Source organism: Cibotium barometz, chromosome 35, assembly GCF_041138505.1.
Source record: "Cibotium barometz isolate CiBa-2024 chromosome 35, ASM4113850v1, whole genome shotgun sequence".
In the NCBI taxonomy this organism is placed as follows: Eukaryota; Viridiplantae; Streptophyta; class Polypodiopsida; order Cyatheales; family Cibotiaceae; genus Cibotium; species Cibotium barometz.
In genome coordinates this window covers 3,627,894-3,644,174 of record NC_141080.1, presented here as the reverse complement: position 1 = coordinate 3,644,174, position 16,281 = coordinate 3,627,894, and the positions used below count along the sequence as shown (strand labels likewise).

General features: G+C 45.9%; 1 protein-coding gene across 1 annotated transcript in view; it reads left to right on the top strand.

Annotated features, from left to right (window-relative positions):
* The window catches only part of LOC147618065 (uncharacterized), a 105,280-nt gene that overhangs the window by 53,572 nt on the left and 35,427 nt on the right, over positions 1 to 16,281 (top strand). Inside the window, exons 12-20 of the mRNA XM_086775309.1 lie at positions 5,886 to 6,197; positions 6,591 to 6,676; positions 7,885 to 7,913; positions 8,075 to 8,270; positions 8,378 to 8,617; positions 8,840 to 9,079; positions 9,963 to 10,152; positions 10,831 to 10,985; positions 11,068 to 11,136. Of these exons, the coding sequence (XP_086631435.1) occupies positions 5,886 to 6,197; positions 6,591 to 6,676; positions 7,885 to 7,913; positions 8,075 to 8,270; positions 8,378 to 8,617; positions 8,840 to 9,079; positions 9,963 to 10,152; positions 10,831 to 10,985; positions 11,068 to 11,136 (1,517 nt within the window). The remainder of the gene's footprint in view (positions 1 to 5,885; positions 6,198 to 6,590; positions 6,677 to 7,884; positions 7,914 to 8,074; positions 8,271 to 8,377; positions 8,618 to 8,839; positions 9,080 to 9,962; positions 10,153 to 10,830; positions 10,986 to 11,067; positions 11,137 to 16,281) is intronic.

The window sequence follows — 16,281 nt, the reverse complement described above, 5'->3', positions numbered from 1 at the left end:
AGATATGGTCATGCAGGTTACTCAGGGAGTGGGTCGGCGGTGCTGTCTTCAAGACATGACAGAGTCGGGCTACGTACCTCCAACATAGAGATTGGACATTGCATGGGAGATCATTGCGAGCATCACAACTTGGCACATCTGGAAGTCTAGATGCACTAAGGTTTATGATACACAGTGCATTTGCAAGATCTAGTGTGATATTATCCACATGCTCATGGCCACTTGGGCCAAGATTCAAGGATCTTCGAGGGCTGCAAAGAGAAAACGTGGCCAATTCATGAGAGAATGGGATCATGTCATCTTTTTCTCTTTCTCGTATGGGACCTTGTTGGCAGCACAAGGCAATAGTCTGGTTGAGATTTCTCCCCTTGTCTGGTATGAAATCTCCCTTGTAAATTTTTTTCATACTTCATAGAAGTCTCTTTTTCGAGGAAAAAAAGAAAGCACCCTATCGGGGAGTCCGATCTTGATTTGAGAGGCATAGGCCTTATTTGGCAGATGGAGCCACACATTCTCTCTGGATGCAGACCCTTTGGGAGGAGTTACCAGCTTCATGGTCACCGTTTACTTCCCCCAGACGATAAGATGCATCTTGGGACAGGTGGTTGAGCTGATAGAATTGCAAGGGTGGTTGGGCTCCCCAAGCTCCGGAGGCTTGTAGCCTCCTTTGAGAACTTGTTCTCATCACTTGACGATCCCTCGCCTCGATGGCTCTCATTTTTTGTAGAGGTTGTTCTTTGGGCTCTCGGGCCAATGCTTCATTTGTTGACAGATGGGACACGTCGCCCACACTTAACCCCATTGTCGCTTTGTGGCATCATTGGCATCTTGCACCCCTGAGGCAGTGGCTCCAGGCACAAAGCTCGCCCCTTTTCCTCCTCACAACTAGCCTCCCCTCTTCCACTCTTAGTGATGTGTTGGATTTTGTATTGTCACTTTCGTAACCCCCCTAGGAGCCGATTCAACCTCACCCCCCTCAGGATGTGCCAAACACCAGTGGTCAGCTCGCCTTGCCACACCCTCCTCTCCTCTTGGCCCACCTCTCTCACAGCAAAGAGGGGAGATTGGTGTTACATCTCGAGTCCCAAGGAGAGTTAGCAGGTAACATAGCTAGGTTGACGTGGCTAGGCATCTTAAGGGGAGGTTAATAATCATGAGGCATGGGCCAAATATCTTGGTTTATAGGAGGTCTTTATAAGTCACTTTGGGAATCAGTTTGACGGAGAGCTCCTTAGAGTTGGACTTGAGGGCATGAGCACTGAGGATGATCGGATTGAAAAGGTGTTAGATTTGTTGATTTCTCGCATGGTTAAGCATCTTTGTTCTTTTTTGGTGCTCACTATCTTTCTTCGGAAGTCAATGTGATACTATTCTAAGCTAACCTTGCCATTGACGAACTTTCTCAAAGGATGTGGAGAAAGTCTAATAGTTCTATCGATTGGAATGAAAAGCTAGATGAGGCTTTCTGAAGCTTGAAGCTGAGGTGAAGGATTCACCTGAGCCCTACCGGACCTTGGCAAACATATGGGATACCTTACTCAAGAGAAGGAACTTTATGTTGTGACTCATGCTTTGAAGATTTGGAGACATTATTTTGATGGCCCGATTTGTAGCTATGTCATGAAGTGTCCTTAAGTGTCAAACCGAATGCCTCAAGGTGGGAGGATCGTTAGATCCTTTGCATATCCCAAGTGGTAAAAGGGAAAGTGGCAGGCGATGATCCTCCCACCTTGAGGATCGTTAGATCCTTTGCATATCCCAAGTGGTAAAAGGGAAAGTGGCAGGCGATGATCTTGGAAGATCCTCCAGGCCTCCTGACAATCCCTCCCAAGAAATAGCTGGTATAGCTCCTGCTCAAGCCTGGCTAGGTAGGCTCTCTTCCTCCTCTGTGTGAGACGTCAGAAGATCACTCGCGCTTGTTGGTGATGAGTGGTGGATCCTAGCGCCACCTCCCGATGTAGATGAGCTCGGGTATGACGACATTCCTCGTCGTACCAGCTATTTTGTGGGACAGTCCCTCTTGGTGATGTAGGGGTGGCTCTGGAGTGCGGGAAGGCGGCTGCGCGGACGTATGGAGGGTGGCTGCAAGCTGTGTGGTAAGCTCATGAAGTGGGATGTGGGGGTCGAGGTCAGAGAGGATGTGGTAGACGTGATCAGAATAGATGGAAGAGGTCTCTCTTGTGTGTCTTTGTGTATAAGACCAAGTCTCTCCCTCTAAATTTCTCCTCGAACAGACCTGCATCTGTCCTCAAGGTTCCAAACCGCAATCTCTACCTTAGTCTCATAGGTCTCGAACGGTCATTGGACACGTCGCTCGGTGATGATCACCCTCCCATTTCTGTACATTGCCTTTTTCCTCGCCTTACGTGCATCCAAGATGTGTGACAGGCACTCCCTCCTATGTGCCACCTTTGCTAGTGTGAGATTGTCTTTGAGGTAAGTCTTTTCTCCTTTTAGTGCCCGCCTTTTGGTAAGGAATGCTTGCCTCGCCTCCAACCCCGCAAACTTGAGGATGAGTGCGTTCCTTGGTGGTGTCTTTGCCCAACCTCCATGCCTCCACGAAGGAGGTATCTTGGATTTCCATCTTTCTGCATAGTGCTATGGCGTCTTCTTTCCGCGAATGCCCTAATCTTCCTTCTTTTCTCCTCTTCGAGTATGTCATTGATGATGTTTGGGGATGATGGTGGGTTCCGTTGCTTCTTGGCAACCTCAATCCAGCTGCCCTCTTCTTCCACTTGTTTCTGTGTCTTCTTAATCATCTCGGCCCATGTGGTTTCCTCGTGTGCCTTCTTCTCCTCTTGTTCTTGGAGGGTCTTCATTTGCTCTCCTAAGTGTATTCAGCTCATCATTGAGAGATGGCTGAATTTCTCCTTCTTCGAATTGAGTACGTGCCCTCAAGGTCTCATTTTCCACTTTAATGGTAGCGACTTGGGCCTCCAGCTCTGTGATTAGTGAGGCATGGTGGCTGGTTTTTGCATCCAACATTTGGGGACCATTTCCTCCTGCATCTTGCTTAGCTGAGTTGCCATGTGTTACGTGTACCTGCATGTCTGACTTCCACCTATCCATCTCCTCTTGCATGGAGGCACGCAACCCATGCCTAAGGTCATCACTATCCTTGTTCTCCCCGAGCTTCATTTGTAGGTGCTCAATTTCCATATCTTGCGTTTCGCATACTTCTCTCATGGTGGTCAGGCATGTTTTGATATGCAGGTCGCCGATCTTCTGTGTGCTCGCCCAAATCGAGGTGTATTTCTCTCCTTCTCACCTCTAGTCCTTGTTTCCTGCGAGCTGTCCATGTTGGACCGAAGGGGTCCCCTTTCTAGTATTGATTCTGGTCCTTAGCTGGTGGCTCCTGCTCCCATAGGTGGCGAGCTGCAAGTGGGGAGGCAGGTACAAGCAACAAGAGGAGGAGAGAGGAGGCGCAGGTTGGAAGAGGCGGCAGCGAAGAGAGAGAGAGAGAGAGAGAGAGAGAGAGAGAGAGAGAGAGAGAGAGAGAGGCGAAAGTGGGGCAGCGAAGAGAGAGAAGGGAAGGGAGCAGTGAAGAGAGAGAGAAAGATAGACCACCAGCCGCCGCGAGCAGGCCCAGGGGGGGGGGGGGGACTTGTGCAGAGAGAAAATGAAATGAAATGATATATTAACGTCTCTGAGAGGCCATAATGGCCTATGAGACGAAAACTGAGAGTACATCTGAAGTTGGTGTCTCATCAAAGAGAACAACCAAATGAAACTAAAAAGTACAATAAACTGACTGTCTTACAGTTCTAAGAACAGTTGTAAGTAAGACTGCTAGATGATACTGAGTAGAAAATAGTGGAAAATGTATATCAAGTAGATCCATGTATGCTGATCAGTTGAAGTGCTGGCCTCTCCTCTGATCAACCATGGGGCTATCTAGAATGGAGAGGTCGTAGAAGCGAGATAGGCGCCTTCGATGCCGAGCAATAATGGCTCTGATTTGGCAATGGTGAGGATGCCGTGGTTGGGATCCTGGTGGGTGTGGTTGACGAGCACGACATAAGACGACTGCTCTAGCAGTGGTGACTCCCTGGGAGCGTTGCTGGTGCCCTCATGGCTCGATGGAGGAGGTATCAGGAGGTGTGTGAGCTAGGCTGCTGGTGCTGGTGCTGGTGCTGGTGCCGTGCTGAAGAAATCTGTCAGGATCCTCCGTCTAGGTACATCATGGCTCGGTCTCTTGTCGGCCAAGAGGTTCTCTCTGTGTCTCTTGAGCTCAAGTAGGAATAATCCCAGGCATCTCTGATCCTCAAACTCCATGACCCTGCGAAACCCTCTGGGAAGAGGCAGTGATATCTCCCTCGGATCTCCTAACAGACTGTACATCGGCAAATGTAGTGCTCCTCTGTCTCTGCCTTGTGGTAGCATAACTGACAAATGCGGTCATCGGAGATCTGATGCATATATCGCCCCGTCTCAATCCGTAGCTAGTGTGATGAGGTCCGGATCTGTCCAATGGCCCTATAATTTTCTCCGAATCATGCGGGCAATCATCATAATAAGTGGTCTCTCCATTTGCCTCCATCCCTCATTTGTCCCTCTCTGAGATCTGTGATGTATGCTGGGCCCCCAAATTGGAGCTCCGTACAGGAAGGTTGGTGTGACAAGTGTATCAAATAGCCACAATTTAGTGCAGATGTCCTCCTCTAACTTAGCTAGGTAGGCTCGTTTCTTCCTTCGCACCAGGCGCCGAAAGATCATCCTGGCCAATAACTGACCTCCACTGATTGGTGGCCAGACCACCATGAAGAGAAACCCAGATAAAGGAGGAAATCTTTGGCATTCCTATAAGAATGCCACAATCTCCGCCAAAAAACCCTCTGAATGTCAGTCGAAATGCCATAAGATTTCCAGTGGGGTCTAAGAGTAGGGACACTCTGAATGTGTCCCAAGGTAAGATGTCTGGCATTCCGCACCGTATAACTGAAAAAAGGCATGCTTTTCAAGGGGTTACAAGCCTCCTTCCACACCCACTCACCGGGGTCCCAATGCAAATGTCTGATAGGGCAGCCACCATACAACCAAAGGCTAACACTCTCTGTGATCATCCCTTGGGGGGGGGGGGGGGTCAACAAAGACGTGCTTCCCTAACCTGCCAACAACTCTGACTGGACGAATCTGGGGGCCCTCAATAAGGTCCTGCACGTCACATCTCTCCAACTGCCATCCATCCTGTACAGAAAAAAAGACCGGTACAAGTATGTACATACTTGTATATAAAAGCTTCTATACAAGTATGTAAACTTTCAAGAGAGTTTCCTAAACGGTGAGGCTGTTACGGGGAGGATGAATGAGGGGCACGTTGCTCCCCTTTTTACTACGTGACTATGTTTGCATCGAGTTTGTTTAATTATCTAAAAGCTTCTATTCAAGTATGTAAACTTTCAAGAGAGTTTCCAAAACGGTGAGGCTGTTACGGGGAGGATGAATGAGGGGCACGCTGCTCCCCACTTTCCGATGATGGTGCCCAAACGGCAAAAATGGGTAAATGGTCGTGCCAATGGGTGAGAAGCCAGGCGGCTAGACTTGGAACGACATGCTAAGGGTACAAAGACCAGAAGGGAACATGGAGCGGGGTAAACACAGATTGTGTGCGGTGCTATTGCACTACTCGACCTGGAGATGTCTTGAGGACGTAACAGAGGCTGATAACATGTATTCTCAACAAGGAAAAAATATTTTCTACTAGGTATTATGAATTTTGGAGCCTGAATGGTTGGATCGCATGGTTGTTGAAGCTATTTGTCTTCAAGTTGCATTATCAAAAGCATTGTTTTTTAATAAGTACTGTTACTTATCAAAGGAGGTTGCTTGTGATTCATAAAATAGCTTGAATTGCTCTTTAATTCTTTGTATCAGTTTGTGAACAGTGTGGTCATCATTAGAAAGGGCAATGGAACCAGTCAGAGTGGATCGAGGAGAAATGGGGACAGACTTGTGGAAGAGTTATACAGAGCTCTGGTCAAAGCTTATAGACTTTGAAGGTGCAGACCCTAACCAAAGAGAAGAAAGAGAGGAGGCCTCAGAGGATGCCTCCAAACATGTAGCAGGTTCACAACAACTACAAGAAAAACTTTTTGATGCCGTTATTAAGTGTGTGATGAAGGCATTAAGGGAGCTAAACCTTAAATATAGAGTAAAACGGGCAATGGCGGACAAAGAAAGTTCAGATCCAATGGAAGGTACATTATCTTGTCCATCCAAATCAGTTTCTATGCCATTGTGCAAAACTCATATCCTGATGTCATTACAACCCTTCAAATACATGCTTTTATGCCAATAATACACATGGCAAATAGCATAATGCCATAAGTTTTTTTGGGTTGTGTCACCAGAATCTAGGAAGGCAAGTCTTGTCTGTGTAGGAGTATTTGGTGGCGAGGAGATCATGTTGCTTTTGTGATCCACTCCTGGGTTGTGATGTGTCTCCTCCGGGAAAAAGAGGGTTGTGATGTGTCTTATAAAACTGTCTAGTAGTAAATGACAAATAGTGTGGTAAAAGATCTCTGGATTAGGCTAGTTTCATTAACTCAAATGGCTGGTCTGATGCTTCAAAACGATTTGTCATGGTGTAGATGCCGAAGTTGTTTTGGAACCAGACAGCGACAAAAACCCAATTGAGCCTCTGAACGATAAAGATATGAAGAAATTTTTGAACCTGGTAAACCATACTGCCTTTCTGTTAGGTGTCAACTTACACACATGAAAGAAACATCTTTTTCGAATGTTGTTCTGGTGATCATGTTAGAAATCAATGCTTCACCATTGGTACATTATACCGGGCGTCCAGGTAGCTCAAATATGGCTGCTGCTTCTCGCAAAGGGATCTTAACAAACATAAAAGCTAGCCGGATTCCGGGCACAACCTATACAGGTGGTCAGGTGACCAGGATCTGGTTGGTTCAGGTTCTCATAGTCACAAAAAAATGCTCTTTGATGCAACGAAACACTTGAAACATAGGAAAGAAGGTGCAGAATCTCTCAGAAATGGGCAGTTCACCCAACTTTGGGATACTTTTTTTAAAATCGTTTTTGAGCCGTTTTTGCCAGTTTGACCTCCGTCGGTGCGTTGCTGGGCCTAAATCATTGTCCATTTGACCTCCCCCATCATGATTTGCAGCAGCGTGCCGCAGCCAACTCCTCTTTCCCCCCATCCCCATCTTCTATCCTCCAGGTTGCTCTTCTTTCCCCTTTGTCTTCTGCCCCCATCAATTTGCCCTGATTTTTGCACCAATGTTTCCCAATTTTGCCGCTTTGCCCCAATTTGGCCTCAAATTTTTGCCAAACTTATCCATGCGTGCCAATTTTGCCCCCAATTTGCTCAATTTTACTCCGTTTTTACCCCAATTTCGTCATTTTATTTTTTCCTCACCATTTTTTCTCAATTTTCCCAATTTGTCCTGAATTTACCAATTTTCCCCAATTTGCCTCAGTTTTGCCAATCTTTTCACTACACTACGTTTTCTAGTGGTTTCTATAATTGTTTAAATATTTAAAATTTATGAAAAAAATATATTTTTGAAACCTCCTGGTTTTGTTGCTGAAGGGTGAAACATTTCAAAACAAAATCTCAAAAGCTTGAAACACAGAAAACCTTGAAACGTTTCTTGTTGACCATCGGCCTGCTATACGAGGAGCAGCTATGTTTGAGCAGCCTGGACACCTGGCGTAACATAGTGAGGGTGAAGCATTGATTTATAACCCCTTCACCCCCTTCACCCCCTTTCCCTGTTCTTCTCCTTGCTTGGCCCTATTGATGTGGAGGGTGAAGCATTGACTTCCCAACAGTGTTCATAGCTACAGTCGCAAGCTTCGATTTTATGTTCTATTTAGAAGGTGCTTTTGCAAACCAACTGTTTTGCTTTATAGGTGGAGTTTGTTCAGGAGCTTTTATTAAGGTATGCCATGTATCAACTTTATTGTAGAACTTTTGTGGTTAGTTTACACCCGCATGAGCCTGCCTGGTTCCCTCTTTTTTTTTTCAAGTTTAGAAAAGCTTTCTATATATCCTTACGGTTTTAAGTATGAGCTTTTGGGTCCCTGCAATTTTTTTTTGCAGCCGATCTGTACCCTTTTATGCAAAGTGGATTCTTCCGTTTGGGCGGTGCCTTGTGGAACTTTCAAGTTGCTACCCGCTTCTTAGTGGATTTTATAAGCTACTTGCTGTAATCATAAAAATAGCTGATGATCATGGCTACTTCAAGAGTGCAGACGAACCAGTACCAGCCTACTGCAGCATTACTCAGAAAGGGCAGGTTTGCTAATCTAGCATTAAGCCTGCAAATATTGAATGCTTAGTAAGCAGTATTGCCTCTCTCAGTTTTATAGGTTTTTAAATATTTTTTTAAAAACTTTTTATCAGAAGCAAACGAATCCTCTAAGCATAGACAAAAGGAGAATTGAGGTTTTAGAAGAAGAGCGTACTATATGCCAGGATCTACTTCGACGGTATTTGCAGGAAGTTCTTATTGCCAGCAAGCGCTACAAGCTGGAGCTATTGGCATCATGCTTACGCCTTTGCTTGTCAGCTCCACCTTCCCTGATAGGCATGTCCCTTTTGGTCGAGCCAATAAATGTTGCCTTGAAGATGGGCCTTAGATATCCGTGGTTGTTCCTTTTTTTTTTGTTTTTTAGTGTCAATTATCAAGGTCACTAGAAATGTGATGTTTATTGTCATCTGCTTTTTGTTTTGGGATCCACTATCAGCTGGCAATCTGGTTACACTTCCAATTGGCACTCCAGATGCAAATTGCTTTTTTTAAAGGAGTTGAATGGGTGCCATGATAGAAATGGGAATTTTAAATCCTTAACAACTCATACATATAACCCTTTGGCAAATGCTGCTATGGATGCATTGGAGAGATGGATAGCATTCAGCAAAAGTGAACTGGAAGTGTGGCTGGATCATATTGTGCCATGCTTCAACAACTACCTCTCGATTACATTGACAGCTTCAATCTCAGAAATCGAACCTCAATCTTCTCCTCAAGGTCCTCTTGTTGGCCCGAATACTAGAAACCTTTCCCTTCGGAGGATCAAAAGAGAAAGGACAGAGCTGGTCCAGGTGAGCGAAAGTTTTCTTTGGATGAATGGTCTTTCTTTCCAATAAAAGGAAAAAAGAAGATAGTTATCCTCGAGGTTGATCTTTTAAAGGCCAGTTCTGTAATCAATGATCTCTATATGCAATTCTCTGCAGGCATAGGCTCAAAGATACACGTAGGTTAGAGTTTACCTCTCTTAACCAATTTAAGGCATTCACTTTAGTTACATTATGAAGAGTTTATTATGTGAATCTTATATATCCCTCCTATTTCCTTATATGGATAGTATGGCCCTCAAATGTAAATGCCAGAAGTGAGCCACATAGCTGGCATAGAATGAGTCATCAGAGCATATGCAACTATTGCTGGTCCAATATGTTTCCCTGAAAATCTCTCTCTTTTTAGTCTCATTTAGTTGTTCTCTTTGATGAGACACCAACTTCAGATGTACTCTCAGTTTTGGTCTCATAGGCCATTATGGCCTCTTAGAGACGTTAATATATCATTTCATTTCATTTCTCTGCCTAGTTCAGTTCACTGCCATGGCTAAATGCAAAGCTTGAATAGAGTAGATTAGAAGAGGGCATCCTTCTCACCCCAATTTCAGTGGTAAGCGCCTCTGAGATCCCATCCGCTCTTCACAATAAATTCTCTTACAGTGGCAACACATTAACTTGAGTAGAAGTTCATCTTGCGAAATCAACAAAGAAGCAATAGATTCCATCAGCAATAGTTTGCTTCATGTGAGGGGCCAGGAGTGCATTCTTGTGGCAGAGCTTTTACTGATTGTCAGCAGTGGAAATATTGGTGTAATAATCAGCTACTTTTAATCTTAATGACGTTGTGTTTATGATAGTGGTCTCTGAGAGCAATGTCATGCCATTATTTATGTTTGCCATCCTGCAGCCAAATGCTTTCCGGCTCACACAAATCAGAATACAGAGATTTCTGGGTCGTATAGGGAAGCATGCCCATTGTCTTGTCCCAGATGTGAACCTTCTTCAAATTGCTGGAACCGGTGGGCTAGCATGGGACACGACAGACCAGCTCAGGTTTATACTTCCATTCAGGGATGATAAAGCAGATATATGGCTAGGTATGGTTCTGGCACTAGGTGCACAAAAAAGTTACTTTGCCTTATCTTGTACATGTTTATTTATTTATTGATTTTGTTACTGGATTTTTATAAGAGCTGCCATAACTGATTGTTATGATGTGTGTCTTGCTGTGGTTATGCAACTGCACCATGGAAATTCTGTATTTAGGCAACTGCCACTGCATTTTAAATCTCATAGCATATAAAGTTAAAGACCTGTCATTTCCTAGTTGTTTCCTTTCCTAGTTTCAGGCCGTTTCTGTTGCACAGACAGTGGCTTTTCTGTTATTGTCTTTTCTATGTCATGGTGCCTCTAGGTATCCCTTGATATCTAGGATAACATGGAAGGAAAAGGTGACTTGAAGCAAGTGCATCTGATCACCAGACTTTGTTGTTTCTTCCATACTTGTTTGTACATTGAATGTGCTATAAGGTGCCTGGTTTTTAAAAGCAAAACACTTTGAGATCAACTTCACAACATTGAAGGATTCATAATAATGCAGAGCCAATTTTCTTTTTGTTGAGTTGGGGGGGGGTGTTGGTTTTTTTTTTTTTTTTGGGGGGGGGGGGGGGTCGGGTTTGAACTCACACCCACTTTTGGGCACTATCGTACGATAGCCACAATGGGCTTGCTAACAAATTAATACTGACTTTCATCGCTTGAGTTGTTGTTTTCAGACTCGCTGTTACCAAGGATTGTGGATCTAGCACTTTCTGCAAGTGACCGGAGCACTAAAGTAGGTGCTTCTGAGCTTCTTCATGCCATGTGTCTATTGATGATGGGAAATGCTGCGAAAGGTCCTGCTCGCAAACAAAATGGAGAAAGCCCTAGTGTATGCTCCTAATCGCATCTCAAATTTATATATTGTCTAAATTGTCTTGTCTTTGAGTACTGATGCCATGATTTCCCATCAGGTACACTATGAAAAGATCTACAGGAAAGTGTTCCCTGCAGTAATCCGCCTAGCTGCAGACGTGGAACAGGTAATCTCATTAGTTTTTTTCTTTTTTTTTCAAAGAAGAGACTTCTATTAAGTATGAGAAAAGCATACAACAATCACGGCTATAAGCCGGAATATGATCACCCCAATATGTAAGGTGATCCGCAACTGTTCTATGAGCGTAGTGATACAAACATTGCTATTCTCATTCGTAGAGGTATTGCTAAGTATGGTTTGTTGTAGGATGTCCCTCATTCACATTATACACCCCTTGACAGAGGATTGACACTTGTTGGGAGATTGTCCAGTACTATAGCATGGCAGATTTGGAGATCTAGATGCACCGAGGCAATTGAGGGTGTCCAGATTTTTGAGTCTCGGTGCATTAGTACTATATGGGGTGATATAATCCATCTTCTTATGGTTACATGGGCTTGTATTCAGGGGTCCTCTCGTTCCGCACAAGCAAAGCGTGTTGTATTTATGCGGGAGTGGGACCATGGCATTTTCTTTTCCTCTAGTTGCACAGGTCTTTCATAGCACCATGATGCTCCTCAGTGGTTGAGACCAGACTAGGAAAGCCAAGCAACTGCACCCCAAGTAACATACCTGGCGCAACCACTCAATTTGCCCATAAGTTGGGCTATATAACCCCAAAGCCGCTTTGCAATGTTGCATCCCCATAAACAATGCTGTACAGCCTAAGAATTTGCCGCACATCTCGGGCAGGTAGGTGCTACACCGAAAATCGATCTCCACTGATTGGTGGGGAGACCATGTAAAAACAACCAAAGGAAATGAGAGATCTGGCTCCTTCTGTATGAATGCCTACGCCAATATCTGTGCAGTGTTTTTATAACTCTCCCAATGAGGCCTGAGAGTAGGGATTGTGTGACAACCAGTCCTAAAAGTGCATTTTATGTGATATTTTGTCTTGTGCTGCTCTCTCTGGGCTGACCAGCAGCCCAACCACATATATAAGCAATCGCTTCATAATACAACAATAACACAACATAATAATCAGCATCAGCTGCCTTTGCATCAGCTTGGATCATCAACGTTTAACTGCAGCAGCTGTCGTTAGCTCCGGCATCCTGCAAACAGTAGCGTTCCTGTCCACACACTAGTCTGATGTCGGCTCTACCTCCTACAGCAGCAATAGCACCCCGGCAATCTCCGGTTGCTACAGTCTCATCTTCAACTTTTGCGTTTTGCTCCTGTACAGTCCTTTGGCAGTTGCCCAGCCCTGCACCCCTCTAGGTACTGCAGCACCCTCGTTACCGGAGTTTGCACCCCGCAGGTACGGTAGCACCCTTGTCACCAGAGCGTGGACCACTACGTTTCTGTTGCCCACTACAGACATCTACTAGGAGTGCCACCGCATCCACCACTGACGCGAGTCTTCGACACCGACTACCTCACGGACTGCCACCGCTATCCCCGACGTGAGCCTTCGTCACCGACTGAGCCCCTTCCTTTGATATCGGCGTCTTCACGGAGTGCCATCGTGGTCCTCAACGCGAGCCTTCGTCACCGACCGTTCTTCAGCTCCGACCTCATCTTTGCTTCTTTGCCGGTCTACTACTCAGAGTCACCTTACATTAGAGGGTCTATTGTACAGGATTTCATTCACCATTATACATAACACTCATTCATCCATTTTATGCTGTGTTGATTTGCTTTGATCTCTCGCACATGTGGTCTTTTCGTCCTTTTTTCCTCACATGGTATTAGAGCTATTGTGAGCAAAAGGGATTGAAGACCTCAAGAGTACAGAGCATGGATCGTCTACCCATGATTCCGGAGGACCATCCTTTGTCACCAGATGTTGGTTCAGGTTTGCAAAGGAAAGCCCTGCACTGAATATCCGGATCAATAATATTCAACCCCGCCTCTCGTCTGGGCTGAATAATTGTAAGCCAAGCCACCCTAGCACGTGGGTCTGTGGTGTGATCCAAATCCGACCAAAGAAAATTGTGGATCAACTTTTGCAACTGACCAATGCATGCACGAGAGAAGGACCAACAAGAGGCAATAAACCAAGCTGAGGGAGGCAAGCAATACCTGATTAGGCACCAATGCTATGGAGGCTAAATCCAATGTCGTGGAGTTCCAATGAAGAAGCTTCTTCCGAATACTCAAAAGTACTAGGGCAAATTGTTGTGCAGGAGAAATATCAACCCCAACCTGGCATCCCAAGTATCTAGTAGTGCATTCTGTGCTGATCCAAGTAAAACCAAGCTTTGCACCCCAAGCAACTCTCAGCGAGTCATTAATCCAAAAAACGACAGATTTGTGCGAATTAATGAGGGTCCCTGTTGCCAAACAAAACTCTTGCAATGCCACCCGGAGGGAACATAAACATGTGTGAGGCCTCCAAGAACATGGATGTGTCATCAGCTAACTCGGAGTCAACTAGCTCCTCTTGACTACGAAGAGGCAACCTCAGTTGAGAAATACCGGTAGTGGAGCGGAGGAAGTTGCTCATGGCCTCTGTGACTATGATATATAATAATGGGGCTAAAGGGCATCTTTGCCGTATTGAGTGAGAGATCTGAAACTGCTCACCTCTATCGAGCACATTACTCCCCTCATCCATCTCTGAGAGAAACCTATATGGCTAAGAGTACCCTCAAGGAAGTCCGAATCCACTCTATCATAAGCCTCCTCAAAATCCAAAAGTAGAATGGCTAGGGCTGATTACGTGCTTTGACCCATTCCACGGCCTCCCAAAACGAGAACATGTTATCAAAGATACTCCTCCCGTGTAAGAATCCATTCTGAGTATCATGAATGACATCCTGCAAAATTGGTTGCAATCTAATGCTCACTGCCTTAGCAAGTATCTTATATGCAGTCCCAAGTAAGGTGATAGGTCTCCACCGTCCAATCATGGTCGATCTCTGCCCCAATCTCATCCCAAAAGTGATGAAAAAAGCAAGGGAAAGACCATCTTCCCTTGGACACTTACCATGAGGTAAAGCATGAAGAGCATGACTGAACTGCATAGAGAAAGGGGCATCAAGAATGACACACATCTCCTCAATAATCAAATGTGGCAATGCCCTATGTCTCAAATCAAAATGAGGCTCAGTGCTAAGAAGCTTACGATAGAAATTAGTGGCAATGTGTCTAACCATAAGAGGATTTGAATGAAGAGTGCCATGTGAATCCTGCACAGCAGAGAGGCTCTTAGAGGGTTTGATTCATTTGATTCCTAAGGAGGGTGGTGACAGATTCGAGATCCAGCAATGGAGACCCATTGGGACCGCCTACATGATTCCTAAGGAGGGTGGTGACAGATTCGAGATCCAGCAATGGAGACCCATTGGGACCGCCTACATGATTTTGGCTAGGGCCATAAGCCGGAGACTTCAGCCTTTCCTCCTGGACTTGATCCATGACACTCGGACAGGTTTTGTTCAGGATCGGAGCATTTTGGACAGTATCTTCACTTTCTGGGAGGCCACGGCTTCGACCAGCATTCGGCAACAGGACCTCATTGTGCTCCTGCTAGATTTTGACAAAGCTACAGTCTCATCAGACCATGAAACTTTCTCCATTTGCTTCCATTCAATTCAGAGTCAAATGGAACACCGTCTTTGACCATTTATCTGTAGTTCGGATTCATAGGCTCTCTTTTTAGAGGGTTTTGTATCTTGTGTTTCATCACATCCAGAGGAATTCCCTTCATGTCAGTGTATGTCCAACCGAAAACATCCTGGAACTCTTGGAGTGTAAGATCTTTGGCAATGAAAATTAGCTTAGGTTCTTCACTTGGGCTAGCAAGATTTACTTATCCCTACCGGCCGAGTGGTGGTGGCGAACCAGGTGGTCCTTTTTTTTTTCTTGGTAAAAAGATCCTTCAATAAGTCAAAGAAAAACAGGCGCAAAGGGTTAAGTACAACCACGACGGGCTAAATATAGCCTCACCTCATATAAGGGCGGGAGACAAATGATCAAAGGGAAAGAGATGCTTCTCCTCCGGCTGGCTGCTCTATGGGGAGAAGGCTATCTCATATGGGGGGCGCGGGGGGGGGAGGGGGGGGGGGGGAAACAACCATATAGGTGGTTTGTAATGCCAAATGGGGTCACCGCCTCTATCTGTGAGCAAAGGGCCAGGCCTCCAAAGTCTCAAGAAGGCTTCCAGCCGCTTCCGCATGCAGTTAGAACCTCTCTGCAGCCTCCTCCAGTGACCGCGGAGGGGGGTGAATGATATCGAGTCATATGCTCCTGATGGTCTCAGCCGGCGGAGTGTGAGTACCCTCGATGGCCTCGCTACATCTAGCATGCTAGATGTGATAGGTTGCTATGCTACTGCAAATCTCCCATCGTTGGCATGAGCTTGGTCGCCAGACACCTGTCGGTAGGGCTGTGACTGGTGCTACTCCAATACGATGGTGGGAGACCTGAAGGGCTAGTCCTCCCCCATCCTCCTCGTAAGTCCTGACCACTCTAGCCTCGGTGGCCCAAACGACAATACCCCAATTGATGATCTGGGTCGATTCCCTGTCCATAGTGAAGATGCGAAGAATCCGTTTCCAAATCTGTTGAGCCTTCGGGCAATCCGAAAGGCAATGTCGCTGAGACTCCTGGGGGTGGCCGCACCTCAGGCAAGCCACTGACCGACCTCCGACTACCAGCCAAGTACCAAATGCTAGACTCCTATGTGCTGTGAGCCAGAGGAAGAGAGTGATCTTCCTCGGCTGAAAGCCGTCCGAAAGCCTCTTCCAGAAATCTGAAAGGAAGCACTGTGATAGGCCTTGAGATTGCTAGTGTGCTGCTATTTCCGCCATCTCAATCCTGCGGCGTTGTATATGCAAAGAAAGGGGCATCCAGAGTCTCCACCCGATTTGTGGGGTCACCAAGTCCACTTTCCAAGGTTCCACTGCAGCCGCGTGAGAGGTCGGCACTCCCAAATCCATAACCGTCAAAGTCTCTCCTTGGCCACCTTGGCCCATGTTGGATCTATGTGCCATGCCCGTGCTCGAAAACCAATCACCCTCACCCTCTTGCAGCCTCTGAAATCCTCCAAGGGGTGCTGTAATATCTCTAGTCTGCCATGTAATCGAATAGAAAAGTGAGCAGACCAGTGTCCTCATCTGCACCATGGACCGCCACGAGGATATCGTGTTTGGTGAACACCCCTAGCCAGACCCCGGGGGGGGGGGGGGTCGGGTCTGGAATA